The sequence below is a fragment of the Musca autumnalis genome, unplaced genomic scaffold (assembly GCF_047663935.1).
Source record: "Musca autumnalis isolate F117 unplaced genomic scaffold, ASM4766393v1 scaffold_4, whole genome shotgun sequence".
In the NCBI taxonomy this organism is placed as follows: domain Eukaryota; kingdom Metazoa; phylum Arthropoda; class Insecta; order Diptera; family Muscidae; genus Musca; species Musca autumnalis.
This window is the reverse complement of record NW_027411977.1, coordinates 75,970,835-75,991,787: the sequence shown is the minus strand read 5'-3', so window position 1 is coordinate 75,991,787 and position 20,953 is coordinate 75,970,835. Positions and strand designations below refer to the sequence as shown.

General features: G+C 36.8%; 1 protein-coding gene across 2 annotated transcripts in view; it reads right to left on the bottom strand.

Moving 5' to 3' along the window:
• The window catches only part of Pka-R1 (protein kinase, cAMP-dependent, regulatory subunit type 1), a 175,849-nt gene that overhangs the window by 107,362 nt on the left and 47,534 nt on the right, over positions 1–20,953 (bottom strand). The window contains exon 1 of one of the 2 annotated variants that reach the window (XM_073984477.1): positions 9,566–9,830. The exons of the other annotated variant lie outside the window; for it this stretch is intronic. Coding sequence (XP_073840578.1) covers positions 9,566–9,571 — 6 coding nt within the window. The 5' untranslated portion in view covers positions 9,572–9,830. Of the gene's footprint in view, positions 1–9,565; positions 9,831–20,953 lie in introns of those variants that run through there. 2 annotated transcript variants of the gene reach the window in all.

The following is a 20,953-nucleotide window of genomic DNA, read 5'->3' as shown; positions in this document are numbered from 1 at the left end:
TATTCTCCTACTTTTACTTTGGACAGATGTCCGTCAGTTGAATGGTTTAATCAGAAATCGAATAGCAATGTAAAAAACCTGTTTAGCTTCAACGTGTTTTTGCCTATGTTTTTTCCTTTACGCGGTCGTAACTACCACGTAAATTAATTTTTTTGCTAAATTTTTGAGCTTTGTACAAAAACATCTAAAATAATCCAGCAATAGTCATAGTTACTGGTAAACTACAATAGTTCGCGTATTATAATAGTGCAAACCTTGGCTTCATGGAAACTAAAAAATTTTGACTTTTCATCATATACCCTCATTAGCATAAATGCTGAAGGTATAACAATAGTTACTAAATGCTATTCTTTATTTTCGGCTTCCATTATATAACATACCATATGTATAAATATAAATAAAATAAAGAATAGCATTTAATAAATATTTTCCCTATTGTTAAGCCTTAACTATACTTCTAATTAATATAAGTTGAATAAAATTCTTATATAGATTTTAATTAATTGTTTTCTATATATACATACATATATTTATGTATGTAAGAGTAAAACTTAACTATTGTTTGGGTATTACAATTTGAGCTCCGCTACATGTCTAATGAATGTATTTAACGCGTAACAATTGAATATGACTTTATAAATAAATATCATATTGTTACGGAATTAGATTTAACTAATATCCGTGTAGAAGTTGTTTTATTCCCCAGTACGATTTGTACCAAATAAAACAGGGCTCGTTTTAGATTACGTTTCTACAATGCTTTATTTACTTTATTGCACTTATTCGGAACCGACTTTAATTACTAAGCACGCAGCTTGTCTCTATTTAGCACGCAACTCTTCTTTAGCCGATCTGTTCAGTTCAACGCTTAAAACACAACTAACTCGCCGTTGCTGCTTCCACCTGTATTTATCGCCAAAATCTCCCTGTTCGAGAGTTATCCAGAACATCTGGTAACACCTCGAATCTGTGCAACGAACACACAGACGCACATTCGCACCAAGCGAACTACCATACTCACATACATGGGCGAAGGTCAGTACAAGTGGACAAGCACACTAATGACGTAATTACATCAACAAACAAATGCAAGAAATACAAGGTTATGGCAAAACAAACAAAAACACATTAATAAAAGGTAAATTAAGAACTAGAATGATGAAGAGAATTCTACATGGTAGTTGTTGTTGCTTAAATAAAGTAACTGCGTAATAAAAACTTTACGTTACAATTCAAATTTTTAAATTAACGGAAATAAAACTAAATTAACTTAAACCTATCAGTTACATTCGTAACAATATGTTCTTTTTGTGGATGGGTACAAGATCCGTTAGTCATTTTATTGTTTAGAAATTATTTTTTTACCATCCACCAGACATTCACAAATTTTATTAAAATTTGTCTAGTCATTTGCAGCGATGACAGTTATTTTGACATAATTGTAGTATACGAGTACTTATGTGGGGATGTAACTATTTTCACATGACTCCTTCAGACTCAATTTCACATTACAGAATTAGAAAAGACACCTCTGGTTTCTCCACTACTCCAAGTTCTGCATCTGACGCCGATTGGTTCGAATAGAAATGCCTTTTCAGTTGCAGGCATTCATGACCTAGCCAACGGCCAGTGGTCACAGTTGTATGGTAATTGTAACAAAAATTCAGATATTGACATAAAACTTTGATCAGATCATATGATGGGGTAACAATAATTCGATGTGATCGATGTACACGGTGTGCCCTAACTAACTTCAAATGAAAAGTGCTTACACCTGGGATGTTTTTGCGGAATCTGAAACTTCAGCTATGCGAAACTTCTCATCTAAGAGAAAAACAAAAAAATCAACGGAGAGATTTTTGAATAAATCGAGGTCAAATGGTAAATTCCCAGTTGGAAGCACTTTTCATTTAAAATTATTAACCTGAATACACACGCAGAGTAAAAAATATGATTGATCCAACAATATTCGAAGAGCAAAATATGTATTGTAAAGATATTGTTAAATTCCAAATGTAGTATTGTGATTCCAACAATTGGGTTTTGTTAAATCCGAAAATAGTTTTTGTCAACTGGACAATAGTTCTCTCTTTTCTTCGACAATTTTTTCTCTTCGGTGCTGTGTTGAAAAAAACAATTATGGTGAGTTTTGTTTGTATGACATGATGCCTTTATCTTTGTTTTTGTGTGTATGTATACCAACAATGAGACTCTTGTTTTTATTTGTTTCTGTTTTGTTTCATTCTTCTATCTTCATTGTGCTTTGAGGTTTGGTGTTATACCGGAGTTTGTTATGGTGTTTAATTATTCCTTATGTTGTGGTGGGTGCTTGTGGCTTTTTGTTTGTCTTTGTTGTCAGCCAATGCAGCAAACCATGTATTGTGTTCATCAATGATTGCAATATTATACGCGACATTTATATCCAAGTTATGCGAAAAGTGTATATGAGAAGTATATACACTCAAACCAAAAATTTCTGGGCTGGTTTTCTGGGTTGACAATACTTTTTGTAAACAAAATTAGATTATGATAGTTCCTACAATCGGTATTGTTAGCGATTTTTACAATATTGCGGACATTCGAAATTTGTTTTTGTTTTCTATGTTTGGAACAAAAGATGGTATTTTTGGATTTGGATTACAATGTTTGAACAAAACAAATACATTTTTGGAACCAAAACAGATATTTTTGCTCCAACAAAAGCGAAAAATATTTTTTCTCTGCGTGCAGCTTGAGCATAAGCTGCTTGTAAAGGTACCTATCACAAACAAGAATTTTAAATATTTTATCTCATTTTACTACAGTTTTAGTTGTAATTTGAGATTTGGATTGCCAAAAGATTTTAGTCATAGGTGCGCATTAAGGTTCATCGTAATATTTTTGAGACAAATTAGGCATTGTTCGAATATGGATTACTATTATCAAAATTTTTGCAAAACTAAAATTTTAGAGCAACTCTCCGATCTTTCGGAAATCGTTTGCATCAAGTTGTCCTCGCGGTCCCTATTTGGACGGTAACAATTTTTCGGTAAGAAAATCAATGCTGTGATGATGGCCTAAATGCTGTAAAAAATCCTAACATAATTGTCCAAGTGCCACCGTGGTGCAATGGTATGCACACCCGCCTTGCACACATAAGGTTGTGAGTTCGATTCCCCGGCCAAGCAACATCAAAACACTTTTCAACGGTGGCAAAATACCCCTCAGTAATGTTGGCGACATTTCCTGAGTATTTCAGTCATGTAAAACTTCTCTACAAAGTGGTGTCTTAAGACACACCGCACAGTGTTGCCTCAGTGGACAAAAATCGAAAAATGTGTTCTTGACTTTTTTATAATTTTATGGTTTTATTTTATTGAGAACACTTCAAATAGGACAAACCTCAAAGATGTTGTCGATATTTGGTGTTACTATAAAGTTATAGCTCGTTAAACATAGAACATTTTTCGTATGTGACATTTACTAAAATGTATTTAAAAAAGAAACCCATGTTCATGGAAATTTTTTAAAGAAGTTATTGAAATATTCCACAACTTTTGAATAGGGAATTTAAGACATCCCTTTCGAATTAAAAAAATGCAAAGTTTACATCCTATAAAATCCGATTCTCGGAGCCACAACCATATCATCATAAACAATTTGTACGAAAGGAGCAAGAATCCAAGTTTTGCCTCAGTGGATAAATTCACTTTATTTGACTGCTTCGTTTCATATATCCAAATATGAACCGATTTTTAACAAAATCGGCAAAACTTATCAGAGGCCCAAGCAAATATCGCATATTAAATTTGAAGGCGGTTTAAATAAAATTGGCTGAGTTATAGCAAAATCGGGGAAATATATATGTGGAGGCTATATCGAAATCTGATCCGATTTTTAACAAAATCGGTAAAACTGATCAGAGGCCCAAGCAAATATCGCATATTAAATTTGAAGGCGGTTCAAATAAAATTGGCTGAGTTATAGCAGAATCGGAGAAATATATATATGGGGGATATATCCAAATCTGAACCGATATGGACCAAAATGGGAATTTTTCATTCCTATGCCCGCATAAGTACTTGTATAAAAATGCATCGACCTAGGTCAACTCCTTCTATTTTTGTCCACGTTTACAAGGAAGCGGCAACACTGTGCGCCGTTCGGACTCGGCGATAAACAGTAGGTCCCATATCATTGAGCTAATATGAATCGGGGTGCACTCATTGATATGAGAGAAGTCTCCCTTGTCCCTTATGGGATGTTTGTGTAACAATTATTATATTATTATAATTGTCCAAATTTTTCTAAAATACTAGGATGATTTTAAGGGCAGGGCTGATCAAATATTGTTTCGATCTTCATCGATGGTAGTCTATGTGGTGCCGATTACAATAATATGTTTTTCGATATATAACGATAACATGTTTTTCGAGGGCCATGCATCCTTATATAGCACCACAAAAGTTCTAAAATATCCTACGTTTATCAACTAAAATGTCTTGTGGACTTGATAACTAACGAAAAGAGTGACTCATTAGTCCAACCTTTCGAAAATTGAATATATCAGACAACTCCTTCCGGCACCTTCCTCAGAAAAGTTTAAGATGTCCACTTAAGTGCAGCTTAAGGACTGTTAAGGAATGGATTTGCAAATGAGCGTAATAGTGATCCCAGATACAGGGAGCTGACACTAGATGTTAACAAGTTGGTCGGTGATGGATGCCAAAGATCCCAGTAAAGGTGAATCGTAGAGACCGATTTCGCTTTTGTCACCCGTAGCAATTCGAAATTCGATTATTTTCAATTATTATTTCCTGTTCAGGTCCGTAAATAACAAACCTTTCAAATTTCCTTGAGTTTTGAACAGTTAGTTATTTCAAGACCGGAGCAGGGGGAAACATTACAAATAATTTTATTGATTGCGAATTTGCGCTTCAAGTATCATTCCTAGAGTCTTAATATGTTGTTTATTGAAATTTTTGTAATTAAATGTATCCTTAGTTTTTGGCGGTTCGTTATCTGTGGACAGGAATATGAGAAAAAAAAATAAAGATCTAATATTTTCAAAAGTTTTTGACTATTTTCGCACTTAACAACCGTTCATAGACATTTCGTATGTTCCAAAAAGTTGTTTTCTGATATCTTTGCTAAATTTTTGTGGTTGTTTTCTTGAATTTTGAACGGTTTAGTATCTATGGAGCGGAAATCGAGAAAAGAGGATAAAAATCGCATTTGTTTTGCTATTTTGGCCATTAAGAACCGTTTCTACAGCGTTTATATGTTCTAGAAAGTGATTTATTGAGATCTAAGGATCGGTTTTCGGTCAATTTTGATCGGTTTGATATCTGCAGACTAAAATCCGAGAAAATATTATAATGTAAATTTGACCTTGACGATTTTGACCTTGACGATTTTAACCTTGAATATGAAGTTTATTGGATTTTAATTTCACAATTATTATTCTTTAGGACGAGAGCTACAACCTTGCTTTCACAAGTAAACTCAAATTCCTAGTGGTTTAGAAGATATGTGTCTGATAAAAAGATCTCTTTTGGGAAACCATAACCGCGAAAGTTGAAGTGATAGGGAAAAACGCCGGGACACCTATCTTCTTATTTTTGGTCTTCTACCACGCTATGGTGTCGGAATATGGTTAATAAACCATGACTCAAAAAATTACACACTTGGATATCCTATGTAGTCAGTCTCATTATCGTAACTATAAGCGAAAAATTCACATTAAGCGGTAACCAAACCTAGTTTTGGACTATGTTAACAATTTTTGACGATTTTCCATTTTTTTTTTTTTTTGAAGATTGTTTTACTAATTCCGATCAGGAACTGTCGGCAACACTGATTCCGCACCCTCCATAAGGCATTGAGATCGTAACGTATGCGGATGATTTTCGATCTTGGCGTCATTTACCTTCCTTGATGTCATTTGGGGAATATCTGAATATCAGCCACTAAACCTATGACCACTCTTGTTCCCGACATGGACGGCTGAGGTGAGAACAGAGATGAATGGCAGCTAAATTCCGACCACAAACACCCCAAAATTCTTGGGGTTATGTTGTCCGCGCATCCCACAGGTATTTGCGAAAAGCTGAGGTGCAAAAACAAGGTCCTCAAGTCCCTAGCCGATAGGTTGCCTCCTCATGTCTTTAGTGGAGTATCTACATGAGGAGACAAAGATTCATTCAGTACAGCTACACAACGTCATGCTCTTGTTGCAGTAATTTCTCTGATAAATCGACAGTTTTTGGAGCACCCCGGTAGTGACTGGGCGAAGAGAAGAATACTACGTCGCATTAGATCTCTCGGTTTTGGCTCAACCACGGTAGGGATGGTGCAGCCGTCTGAATTCCTATAGGACAAGGATCAATAACGTCGTGCAAAACACGCTACACCTTTTCAACTGCCCTGCCAAGGCTTCATAATTAACTCCAGTACATCTGTGTGAAACAGCCACATTCCTATAATTGGAGATAGTCCCAGAGTCAGATTAAGCTGGAAAACGACATAACAATTGATCAACACAAGTTGAACTCATCTAACACATTCTACAGTCCTTCTGCAATTGTTAGAGCTTTCCTATATTTCAATTTGAACGCAGTCAACTTAATTTCTATAGATTTATTCTTGAGGCTACGTTCTTATATTCAAAGATCTCAAGGTGTTTGTTGTCAAAGTACATAATCCACTTTTCCAGATAAAACGTGCTAACCAAGTACTCCTTCAACCGAGCGGCTTGCCTGTATGTAGCCTTGTGGATTGGTGACTGAAATGGAGGTTGGGATTTCAATGCCCTGTTGGGTTATGTTTCCTTTTTCTCACCCTCCAAAAGACTATCTTTACTGCTGTTGAAACAATCAGGTATCCATTGTTACACGCAGAAAAATATATGTTAGAAATATGTTTGGATCCAAACAAATATTTGTTTGGGACTGGTTGCAAACAAATATATGTTTGGATCCAAATATAATTTGCTTGTGTTCAAACAAATATATGTCTGCAACATTTTGTAACATATCTCAACTTTATTTGTTTGGGTACAAACACATTTTTTATGTTAGAATATATTTTTTATGGGTGAAGAGAGGATTTTTGTCAAAGGGAGTAATAACAGGGCTCTCGCGGCTGCAGAATGCTGTTTTATAACGAAACACGTGTGTTTCGTGCTTTGTTGTTGTTAACCAACGTAGCAAGCGAAGAGGAAAAGAAAAAAAATGTTATTAAATATGTTGTTCTTTTTCCAGTTTTGTAAATACAATCGTTGAGTTAAGACGGTAAAGTGAGTGAATAAATCAGTGTTTTGTGTTTTCTTAAAGAAATGGTGATTTTTACATACATTTTACATTTTATAATTGAATCAAAAATGTGAATGTAAATATTTTATTGGACAAGGAAGAAATCGCATTTAATATTGGTAATTACATCAATACATTTTTCATATACATACATGCATATGTATATTTCAAATATGGATGTACCTATTTATTACATCATATAAGCATTTGATTCCATATTCCGATTTCCCGCTGATGATTTCAACGTTGAGGAAAATGCGTTTTATTTCACAACTAAGGAGAAGCGTTCAACGATGTTTCTATATAATTTTTTCTTTTTAAAAGTTTGAGTTTTAAAAATTATTTCATTCAGTTTTTCTTTTATTAAAGTCTGTTGTGTATTTCTTTTGTACCTATGTGTCTGTAGTTGCTTTTGTGTTGCTTTCTATAAACCACCACCATTTATAAATGTGTGTATATGTTGGAGATAGCCAGTGAGCGCTTACTGAGAGCAAGTGAGCATACATTTCAATGTGTTTTACATTGAAAATTACGCTCCCTTGCTCTCAGTAAGCGCCCGCTGGTGCATGTGATTGGTTTTTTCTGGATTTTGGGTTTATATTTGTTTGCACCCAAACATATAATTTGTTTGCACCCAAACATATAATTTGTTTGCACCCAAACATATATGTATTTGTTTGAGGGACCCAAACATATGTTATGTTTGAGACTGATCGCAAACAAATATATGTTTGCTGCAAAATATATTTGGTTGGCTAAAGGCTCTTTTTGTCATTGCACCTATTACATTGAATGTAATGTGGCGCCACCAATGTCAACAACAGTTGTAGGAGCTGTCAGTAGAACTTTTATAGATATGAGATCAGATGGTATGCTATTTAGCCTTCTATTAACGGATTGACAAATAACTGATATTATTCTGTTTTTACCGATGGTCCACATTTTATATTATGGCAGAGATGTGTTTAAGAGATCAGGTTCAGAAATCAAAGGAGGAAGTTTGATAACGCATATTGATTCTTTAGTAGTTTCATCTGTTATACCATTGTTCTGCGTTCGTAAAATATTTACATTTACATTACATCTACATCCGGCACATCAAGAACTTCAAAATCATCATCAATATTGTAAGTATCTGTTCTTCGTTAATATCATCTCCCGATTCTTCTTCGCTTAGGCGCTGTACAACTTTTTCAAGTTTTCGATTATCAATGTCATCATTTCCTGTTTATCTCAATATATGACAAGTCCAGTGTTTTGCTACATATGGCTTTAGCTTTAAAAAGGGCTTTAAACAATGACCGCTCAAAAATGAGGCTTCCGCAAAAAAACCATTCCTAACAGGTAACCAACGGAAAAATACATATCAATAAAAACGAAACTTTCTTCAAAAGTTCGTTCATTCCTGCTACAGGAAAATTTTTGAGAAAAAAGTCGAAATGTTATAACCCTAGTCTATATCTTCTGTGCTTCGACATATTATTGTCATGCTCTAGCCTCTTCTTTTACTAGTTTTCCAATTCTTGGATTTGTTTCGGAAACGTATAGATTTCGGCGGTGGCCGCGTTAGTTTAAACGATGGTCTGAAAAGAAGCGCTCTTCCAAAACCCTCCAATTCAGCAACTCGTTTTCGGACAGAATTTAAACATATTTCCATTGAGTTATTTTTTACGTGCATATGCTGCATAATCACATGCGTATATGTGTTTTCAACTCCTAAAAGTATGCATAAAATACTAAGCATGACTATTATATTCAATATGTGCCATGTTCGCTGCATACTTTCAGGAGTTTTAAAAAGAATTTAAAATGTTTTTGTTACGGGCTACGCCATAGTAATTTACAACAACAAAACTTCTGAAAAATAATGCTAAAACATTCTTCACAAATTTCAATGAACACATTTTAGCAGCAAATGCAAACAATTAATAATTACAAATGACAACAACAATAATAAATACAAAAACAATAAATAAAACTATTGCGCCAGCACCAATGTTGTTGATATACAAAATATGGAGGCAAAAAAAAAAGCAACAAAGTCAGTTTGTATACAATTCCGATTCATTTTCAATTTGAGAGTATTGTCATTTGTTGTTTTCGAACACGAACGAAGTGGAAAGTGAACAATAATTGTAGGATTAGTATTTTGCGGCAAAATAAATAGGACACACACGAATATTGGATAGGCGATTTCATTTTTTTCATCAACTTCGTTTCTAATGCATGTTTCACCTTCAGCTAAATACCGTCGGTCTCCTTAAAACACTCACTTGCATTTCAAAATTCACCAGCAACCGCAATTCTAAAGGACGGACGACAAAGGGCAAGGGCTATAGGGTTTTTTCGTTTTGTTTTTGTGCAAAACCGACAGACGTTAGGAAATCGAATCACGATTTTTACAATTATGCTGTAAATATGCAATTCTATTACGACACAATCAACAACAATGTAACGCGATTAGGTTCAAAAGTGGCGCAAACCAAAAAAAATCGGGCACACAAAACCCCAAGTCTTGTTTCGTCGGTATTTGAGTGGCAACTAAACCGTGCCTGACGATGATGATGGCGTTCACTTGGTTACCAGTAGCAGATATGTGCCAAGCAAATGATGCCGAAATGCTGCCGCCAACAATTTGAGAACACCTACCAAAACGAAACAAGGGAAGAAACTACCCTAGGGGTAGGTAGGTGGTGGTGTATTAGACGGCGACAATTTTCGTCATTGGCATGGCCGCCTGCCCCAAAATAAAATGGTCCTTTCCCCACACCAAAAACATTCGAACGACAAACACTCAATGGCACTTTGTAGCAAATGTTTTCAACTGGAAAAACACCTCCACCTTTTTGTTGTTGTTTTTTTTTTTTCGTTTTTGCCAAAGGAGCAAAAATATATCACAGCTTATGTTTGCGTGTGTGTGCTTGTTGTGATGACTACCGACTGGCATTGGCAAAGAAAAAAAAACAAAACGAAAAGCAAAAGAAGAAAAAGGGAACGAAAAAAAAACTCATTTGTGACGACACAATGACCTTCACCATCATTTGTATAACACACACACAGACCACAAATTTGTTTATTCCACTTTGCAAAAGAATCACAATAAACCTGTGATTGCCAGCAGGGAAAGTGACTACGTGAGAGTGTCAAATCAATAGAGAGTGTGAGAGCAAAAGGAACAAAAGTGTACACAGAGAAAATGTTATTAACACCAGCGTGAGTGTTGTGCCAATAATGGGAGAAATATTGCCACCTTCCTTTTGGGATTTGCTACTTTTGTGGCACTTTGTTTTTTGAGATACCACCAATTGCCACTTTTTCAGTTTTTGTGCCACTTTATGAAAAGAAACCTGTACACATTAGGGTTATGGCTTTTTGATCATTCTTCTCAAAAATGATTTCTGTTGCACGATTGAATGACCTTTCGCCTATCATTGACTATAACATCTTTTATTCTATTTAAAGATTGAAAAAGGTCCCGCACCCGAACTACTTTCAATTTATATGATATATAAAATAAAATAAGAACGGTGTTAAGTTCGGCCGGGCCGATCATGTTATACCCTCCACCACGAGTTGTATTGAAATAAAATAGAATGAATAGTTTCCTTTCGTGTATGACTTAATACCAAATTTCAGCAATTTCGGTAAAACAATGTGAGGCATGACAAATTTCTGACGGAAAATTTTTAGACTCAAAGACGACTAAATACCAAATATTTTGGTAAGAGAATGTGACTAAAACTTAAAAAATATTGCAAATCAAGAAGTACGCTTCTATGGGGATATAGGAAGACCTGGACCTATACTGAAAATACTGTTCTGGAATATTTTAAAACCTCTTGGAAGACTAAATAAAGAATTTCAGTAATTTCGGTGGGATATTGATCGAAACGTGGGCCTATACCGGCGGATTTTGGACGGGAATGCGGGCAATATGAAGGCGTGGACCTGGGGCCTAATTATGTGATTCGATATCGAGTTGTTTCGACCTGAGTACTCAAAGTTGGGATGACAACATTCGTTATCGAGTAAAATTATCGAGAAATTGAGCATAAATTTGCGAGTAATTTCTCGAGGCCAAATTACCTATCGTAAACAAATAAAATGAAAGATTTCCTTATTGTCTTTTTGTTTAAAATGTAAAAATTGTTGTTTGTTGTCGTTTTATAGAAGAAAAACGATGTTAGTAAATAATTGGCAGCATTTTTTAGACAATATAACAAGAGAAATTGGGAAAAGTCCTTTGCAGTCGTTTTGAGAAATTGTGATAAATTTAGAATTAAAATGCATGCAATCATTAACAAAAATTACTTTTGCAGTCGTTAAAAAATAAGTTGAAAAATAAGCATTTCTGCAAAAAAGAAAAAAATATTTAATATTAATAGCCTTTATTGTATAAGGGAAGTACATTTTAAACATTTCATCCCCCGTTGTTTACCAAAGGAAATATTCTCTCAGAGAGGCTAATGCAAAACATCCACCAAACTCTCTCTCTCATTTATTTTGAGAGAGGATTATTAAGGTAGATGTATCAGCAATCCGTTACAACAATGTCAAAAAAACTTCATTCCGAAATTATTATTGAATGTATTGTTCAACAAATTCCAAAAATATTTACATTTTTCATTCATAATTCAGTTTTTTTTTTTGGTTCTTGCTTTCAAAAAACACCTTTTTTACATCTACCTTCATAATATTCCCTATTGTACACGTAGGTTTTCATAGTTCGATTACCGGTTACTCTCGAAACATTCGATCAACGATTTCGATCGAATCTCGTCATGCCGCGTTTTTATCGTGTCGAAATCTTTTTTACGAGCAAATACTCGATCGAATCGAATCACGTAATTAGGCCCCTGTACAGACATATACCTCCTGGGGAACAGTTTTATATCACCATTTCGGTGGAATATTGAGGCCACAACGTTCATAATACCGAAAATCGGGAGGTACCGTTCTATGGGGCTATATGAAGGCGTGGACCTATACCAACAAATTTCAGGTGGAAAGTTTTATACACCCAACCATAACTAAATACCAAATTTCAGACATTTCGGTGGGATATTGAGGCCGCAACCTTCAAAATATCGAAAATCGGGAGGTACAGTTCTATGGGGGCTACATGAAGGCGTGGACCTATACCGACAAATTTAGAGGGGGAAGTTTTATTCTTCCGAAAAAGGTCATATACCAAATTTCAGCCATTTCGGTGGAATATTGAGGCCACAACCTTCAAAATACTGAAAATCGGTACCGTTCTATGAGAGCTGCATGCAGGCGTGGACCGATAGCGACAAAATTCTGGGAGAAAATGTTATACCCCCACGAAGACTAAGTACCAAATTTCAGCCATTTTGGTAAAACCTTAAAAATACCGAAAATCGGGAGGTACCGTTCTATGGGGGCTATATGAAGGCGTGGACCGATACCAACAAATTTCAGGTGGAAAGTTTTATACACCCAACCATAACTAAATACCAAATTTCAGACATTTCGGTGGGATATTGAGGCCGCAACCTTCAAAATACCGAAAATCGGGAGGTACCATTCTATGGGGGCTATATCAAAACGTGCACCGATATATCCCATTTTCAATACCAACCATCCTGCAAGTAATAAAATCTTCTATATCAAATATTGACTCTCTATCTTTAAAATTGCGATCATTTCAGTGGGTCATCGTATAACTTTTGGACCAGTATGCCAGGAAGCATGGACTTGTCCACGGAAAACATAATATCGCTGTAAACAGGACCATATCGAACAGCATCGGTATTCATTTGCAAAGGATTTTCGAACAGACACAAAACTGCACGCAGAGAAAAAATATTGTTGGAACAATCATATTCTAAGAACAAAATAGTGTATTTTAAAATTCTTAAAATATGTATTATTGGCCCAACAATATATTTTGTGTCATCATGTTTCCTAATAAAAATATATGGTTGAAACAACAATATATATTTTCAGATTTTTAAAATACACTATTTTGTTCTTAGAATATGATTGTTCCAACAATATCTCTTCTCTGTGTGTGCACTTGGACACAAATGATGAACTTTTATGGGGGAGGTATCCTAAGGAGAGGACATTTAAGAAGTTTAACTAAAGTTGGACAAAATGTTAGGAGATCCAAAGTTTGGACCAAATTGGTTGATCCGTTCAAGAGACATAGTGCATAGTGACGTTTTTTTAAATATGGGGGGAAGTACGGGAAGTTGTGGACCGGTATTGCCTATCTTCGGAGGCCAAATTTTGGACCAAATCGGTTGATCGGATCGAGAGTTATCGTGCTCTCCAGCCACTATATATGGTGCCCTAGGGGGTTTTTACACCTTTCAGGCTCTTTTCTCAAGAAGTATGGACTTGCGCCTAAAAAACTTTTACCGTCGTAATTCAGGCAACGAATGCAAGTTGCTTCAACAAAAATCAAAGCGATTGAATGTGTAATGTATGGACCAAATCGGTCACTCCCTTCAAGGGTTATTGTGCGCACAATTTTTCCGAAAAATTTTGAACATTTGTTGGGGAGGTACCTGAAGCAGTGGACCGATATGGCTTATCTTCGAACTTAAACTATATCTGGACAAAATATTACGATGGCAAAATTTTGGACCGAATAGGCAGATCCGTTCGAGATTTATCTTGCGATCCAACCACTACACACGGTGTCAAATGATTTTTTGCACATTTCAGGCTATTTGCTCTGGAAGTATGGACTTTCCCCAGATGAAACTTGTACCGTCGTATGGGGCCGGTGAATACAAGTTGTTACAACAAAAATTAAAGCAATTCGAGAGCAGGTCCTAAACCGAACTTTCCGAACTTTTGTGTGGGAGGTACCCGAAGAAGTGGACCGATTGAGTCCATATTGGAACCTCATCTAAGTCTGGTAGAAATTTCACGATGTGCAAAGTATGGACCAAATCGGATACTCCCTTCAATAGTTATGGTGCTCACAAATTTTCCGAACATTTTCGAACTTAAAATAAGTTTGGACAAAATATTACGAAAGCCAAATTTTGGACCGAATCGGCTGATCTATTCGAGAGTTATCGTGCGCTCCAGCCAGACAGACAGACTAACGGACATGGCTAAATCAACTCCAAATTGTCTGAAACACATTTCGTCCAAACATACTTGGGGTCTAAAACCATTATTTCGATGAGGCACATTTTGCCCGTATGAAAGTGTATATACCCTCGTTAGCATAAATGCTGAGGGTATAATGATATATGTATGGTGATAAATTTAGTGAGAAACAAAAGGTTATCCCATTTTTGTTATGTCGTGTGGTTTCAAAACTCATTTTCAGTCATATATCTTCTTATAGTGACCAAAACGTAGACCTATGTTGAAAATTTTTTGGTGGAGGTATTTTGTGGCCACTAGGAACCTCAACTGTCAAATTACAGGTAGTTCGGTCAAAAAATTTAGCTAAAATCCTCAAAATAACGAAAATCGGTAGGTACCGTTATATGCGGACTATACCAAAACGTGGATCTATGTTGACAATTTTTGGTGGAGATATTTTGTGACCACAGCGAATCTAAAATGTTAAATTACAAGAAGTTCGGTCAAAAAATGTAGCTAGACTTCTCAAAATCCCGAAATGCGGGTGGTACCGTTATATGGGGGCTATACCAAAACGTTGGCCGACATAGCCCATCTTCGAACTTGACCTGCCTATGCAAAACAGACACTAGGGTGCATTTAGCGCTCTATCTTAATTATTCCGGACGCTGGAGTAATTACAACAGGCAAGCCGACGGACATGGCTATATCGACTCAGATTTTTATCCTGATCGAGAATATATGCTTTATGGAGTCGCAAATGTATATTTCAATGCGTTACAAACGGAAAAACAAACTTAAAACTATGGTGGGGGGTATAAAAATAAATTTATAACTTTGTTTTCTTAAAAAAATATCATTTTAAAGCAGGTAATAGATGGCTATAGTCGGACGGGGCCGACCATGTGATACCCTACCCACTACCCTTGGACATCAACAGTTTTTCGGCCCTCGAAAACGACCAGAGGGGTATAGCGCTGACTAAGTAGATTGATAGCTCTACGTTTTTTCGGTCAATGAGGACGCCCCTACCAGAATTAGAGGAGCGTGTCACAGTTCGCCAGACATAACCATCGTGTCACCTGGTCTGACAAATGACGTCACCTGGCAACCCGTCATTTCCCTTGGATCAGACCATCTCCCCATAATTGTCTCCATCAGCACACCACCCGATTTCATCACCTCTGAATGCCGCACATTCGTCAATCATGGGAAAGCTGATTGGCCGAGTTTCAGAGAGTTCACCGATTACCCCTCAGAGAATTGCCCAATCATTCTGATGTTCGGGTAGCGGAAAGGACGTTCCGAGACATCGTCAATGCTGCAGCCGCTCGCCATAGCCCTGCTGGTCGAATACCCGAAGTAAGACCAGACTTCCCAGCAGAGGCGACGGGATTAGCAAATGAGCGTGATGAGCTTCGTCGAACCAACCCCCAAACAGGCTGGTCGGCGAACATAAGCGGAACAAGTCGTTAAATCATCTGAAGAGTTGCAATATTGGCGCCGGTATAAGTAAATTGTGGGCAACGGTTAAGTCACTCTCGAACCCCGGAAGGAGGGATGATGGGACATCAATCACGTTTGGCGACGTTACGTTGACTGACCCGAGGAGGTGTGCAAGTTACTTTAATCGACTGTTTGTCGAGCACCCTGAGAGTGACAGGCAGCGAAGAGAAGAGTGTTACGTCGCATTAGATCTCTTCCTGCCGAGAATGAACCACCAAAATTTACAATGGATGATGTTGCGAATGCCATCAGGAACGCTAAATCATCCAAAGCGTTGGACCCTGACGGAATTTCCATGGTAATGTTGAAACAGCTGGATGAGCCGGGAGTGGAGTATCTCACTAAAGTTCTCAACCTGTCGATAGCCACCCTTATTGTTCCCGAAGTCTGGAAAATGGGCAGGGTGGTCCCGCTACTGAAGCCAGGCAAGGATACCAGCAAAGGTGAATCGTACAGGCCGATTTCTCTTTCGTCACCTGTAGCCAAGACCCTTGAGGCCTTAGTACTCCCCAGCATTAGAAATATGTGGCTATCAAGTTGCCGATCATCAGCATGGATTCCGTAAGCAGCACAGCACGACAACTCCGCTGCACGCCATCTCCACAAATATTTGTCGAGGACTCAACCAGGAGCGGCCGTGTGATAGAACAGTAATTCACCTTTGATGGTGGCGCTTGACTTATCAAAAGCCTTTGATACTGTCAAGCACTCCACGGTGTTCGAGGACATCGAGCAGACAACCCTCCGGCCAAGTCTGAAACGTTAGATAGTCAACTATATGTGTGGTCGCCAGTCGTATGTGGAATTCAGGAACATGAAATCCAAGCCCCGTAAAGTGATAGAGGGAGTTCCCAAAGGAGGGGTGATATCTCCGGAACTGTTTAACCTCTACCTCTCCTGTATTCCGCTCCCTCCAGCCGGCATTGAGATCGTAACGTATGCGGATGATTATACGATCCTGGCGTCAGGTACCTACCCTGATGACAGCTGTGAGAGACTGAACTCCTATTTAACCAATCTTACCACCTTTTTCCACGCGAGGAATATGCAGATATCCGCCACTAAATCGACGGCCACTCTGTTCACCACATAGAAGAGAGTTGAATATCAGGGTCGATGGTAGCAGAATTCCGACCACAAACTGCCCCAAATTTCTAAGGGTCACATTCGACACCACTTTCACGTCGTCCTCGCATGCCACAGCTATCTGCGATAAATTGAAATGTAGGAACAAGGTCCTCAAGTCCCTAGCCGGCAGCACTTGGGGTGCATATAAAGAAACCTTGTTGACCACGTATAAAGCGATAGGTCGGTCTGTGGTAAGCTATGCGGCGCCAGTTTGGTCGCCGAATTTATGTGACACGCAGTGGGATAAGATTCAAATTTGTCAGAACGCCGCACTGAGAACAGCAACAGGGTGCCTCCTCAAATCTACAGTGGACCATCTACATGAGGAGGCAAAGATTCTTCCAGTACGACAACATAATGAGATGCTATCGTTGCAGTTCTTGCTCGGGTGTAACCGTGAGAGCCATCCCAATCACCATCTGCTGGCCACCGATACACCCAGGCATATCAAGAAGGATATTCATGCTCTAGAGACGGAGGTCCAACAATATACACAGTGTGCCTTAACCAAATTTAAATGGAAGGTGCTTACACCTAGGAAGTTTTTGCAGATTCTGAAACTACAATGCTCATAGATGAGAAATATCAAGAAACAAAAAAATCGCCTGAGGGATTTTCAAATAAATCGCGATTTAAGTTTACATTTTTAGACGTTCTTTAGGTGTTGACGATTTTGCCTGGAAACCGCGAGCCCTATGTAAATAGGCCTAAAGATAATGTTGTAGCTGTGAAAATTCGCCACAAGATTGCCCTTCATGATATTTTCGTAGGTTTTACCGTTTTTGAGATATATAATTTCAAATTGAGACAATGCACTGACTGTATCGCCTCCTTATAAAACAATATCATGCTGAGTTCGCCTTAACTAACTTTTGATGAAAACCGCTTACACATTGGAAGATTTCGCGGATTTTGAAACAGCAATGTTCATAGATAAGAAATATCAAGAAAACAGAAAAAATCGCGGGAGGGATTTTTAAATAAATCGCGATCAAAATTCACAACTTTAGGGTTTTTTAGGTTTTCACGATTTTGCTTGGAAACCGCAAGTCGTATCGAAATGAGTCAAAAGAAAATGTTGTAGCTGTGAAAATTCTCTACAAGACTGGATGATTTATTATTTTCCTAGGTTGTACCATTTTCAAGATATATAAGTTTTATTTGGGAAATTGCAGTAATGACATTGTTTTATAAGGAGGCGAAACAGTCAGTGCATTGTCTCAATTTGAACTTCTATATCTCAAAAACGATGAAACCAACGAATGTATATTAAAGGTCAATCTTGTGGAGAATTTTCACAGCTACAACATTTTCCTTAGACCCATTTACATGGGACGCGCGGTTTCGAAGCAAAATCGTGAAAACCTAAAGAACCCCTATAAATGTGAACTTAAATCGCGATTTATTTGAAAATCCCTCCTGCGATTTTTTTTTGTTTCTAGATATTTCTCATCTATGAGCATTGTAGTTTCAGAATCTGCAAAAACTTCCCAGGTGTAAGCTCCTTCCATTTAAAATTAGTTAAGGCGCACCGTGTATAGGAGAGAACCTCTAGATCAACAGGCATATCAGGCAGGTTTGAACAGCATTCACACGGACACAGTTGCCAAGGCCACAAGCAATTATTGTGTGAATGCAGTCAACGGAGTACATCCCCCATCTATCACAGCTGAAGAGCGTCAGCTGCCACGACAAACCAGAGTAGTTGCGGCTCAATTACGCTCGGCAGTCTCCTAAATTCCTATTGGGCGGGTATCGATCACACTGTGTAAGACATCTGCCCAGTATGCGGCATGGGCCCGCACGATACTAAGCACATATTCAACTGTCCCGCCAAACCTACACATCTAACTCCAGTGGATCTGTGGTTATATCCCATCGAAGTAGTCACTTTCCTGGAACTGGAGATAGACCCAGAGCCAGATTGAACAGGAGAACGAACATACAAACATAATAATATAACACTGTTACAACAACAACAATAACATCACCAGTTTTCCACGGAATTTATTTAATAAGATTGCGTAATATTTTTGCCATGTACATGATAACATCTCAGAAATTCGCACATTCATACACCGTCATTACTGGAAAAGTTATGTGTAATTTTCCTTATTTTATAATGGACAGCCGGACCTTTTTGTATTAAAAGCAAAAAATATCAAAAGACATTTAGAAATTGGTTTTTGGGCAATTTTATAGACCAATTATTAAACGACCAACATTTCGAGATATTACATTACTTCTTACCAAAGGTGGCACAAAAACTCTAAGACCCCGTACGTCGTTGTAATTCGAATCAACTTAAAAAAAACGGAGATTTCGACCCAATAATAAAAAAGCAACAGGATAGATGACCAAATTTATCAATAATCGTCTTATTAAATCTGTGAGTATATATAGCTAGAACGATTGCAGACATTAGAAAATTCATCTGCAAATATGATAACTTATTTCTTCTATATTTTTTACGAACATTTTTGCTTTTAAATACCTCCTTCTATTTTCAATATTACAAGTACATGGAAGAAATGCCAAGTCTGTGTTATATTATGCCGCTTTTTTAAAAAATGTCACATTTTGTGCTAATTTTAGGAATTCCAAAGTGGTTACACTGGCTAAAACACAGTCATTACTCGCGAAAACTGTTATTGCAAAGGCAAAAGCTTTTGTAAAACAGTGTTGCCAAGAATGTAATGAATAATATCATAAATATGGCAAATGTATTTTTTTGAGTCAAGTCATGTCGACTCGGTAATTAGAAATGTATATTTCAATTCATTCTTTCAAACACAAAAAAGAAGAGAGAGAGAGTTATCATTCCATCTCTATCAGACTATCCAGTCTCCGAATGTAATCTTGATGAATGATGTGTGACATTTTGTTGGGAACTTTTTCATTTAGAAACCACACACTTGTTTGGTATTTCTGTAATTTAAGTTATTTTCAATTTTACTTAATGTTTACTATTCAATTATATTTGAAAAAGATTATATCACCACCTATCACGCCTTAAGTTTGGGAAATTTGACATCTTTTAACTTACCACTAAAAAAATATATCAAGGTTCGAAGTAACGAGCAAACACACTTACCTGAAAGAAAAAAAATTAAAATTATTGAATAAATTACGCAATATTTAAAATAATCCCAATATACATAAAAACTTAAAAAAATAATATTTTGCAATTTGGCAACCCTACAATAGCTTTAAACATATTCTGAGAGAGCTTTTAACACCCCAGTGGAAAATTCGTATGTCGGTTTAATGAGGGAAAAATACCGCCAAAATGTAAAATAAAGTTTTGCGTATTTATTTGTGTTTGTATTCTCAACACACATATATTTTTGAATAATGGAAACAAATGTCGCCAAACATGCTGTCACCAGGAATATAAAAACAAACTCGTAGTTAAGCATTTATCCCCACATACAGTGGAAGAATAAAGTCTGCATACAACATTTCTTTGTTTCAATATTTAAATATAAAGTAATTAATATATACAATAGCAAATGAGCAAAGACTATAGTCGGGACGGGACCGACTTTGTGATACCCTACACCACTAAATTTTTTAATAATTTAAAGCTCAGATGGTTTAGTTTCATTATAAATTTCTCTCCTTAGAATTTGTATGTCCAACAGAAGAAGAAATATCAAACATAGAAATAAAATTCCATATATTGGAAATTGGGATATCCCAGCGTCTTTTTCAACATCACAAACATTTCACGAATTTTGATAACGCAATTGGGAACATTTTAAAGCTCAGAATGTCTTATTGTTGAAACGCATCCAACCAAAACCGAGATACTAGTCAGTATAATTCAAATAAACAAGTAAAAAAGTATCAGTCGGCTTTGCCGACAGAGATATACCCTCTGCCTGTGTATATTGAAACAATTTTTTCCCAAAATACGTATGTATTTAGGGGGTTTTAAAAATTTTGGGCGT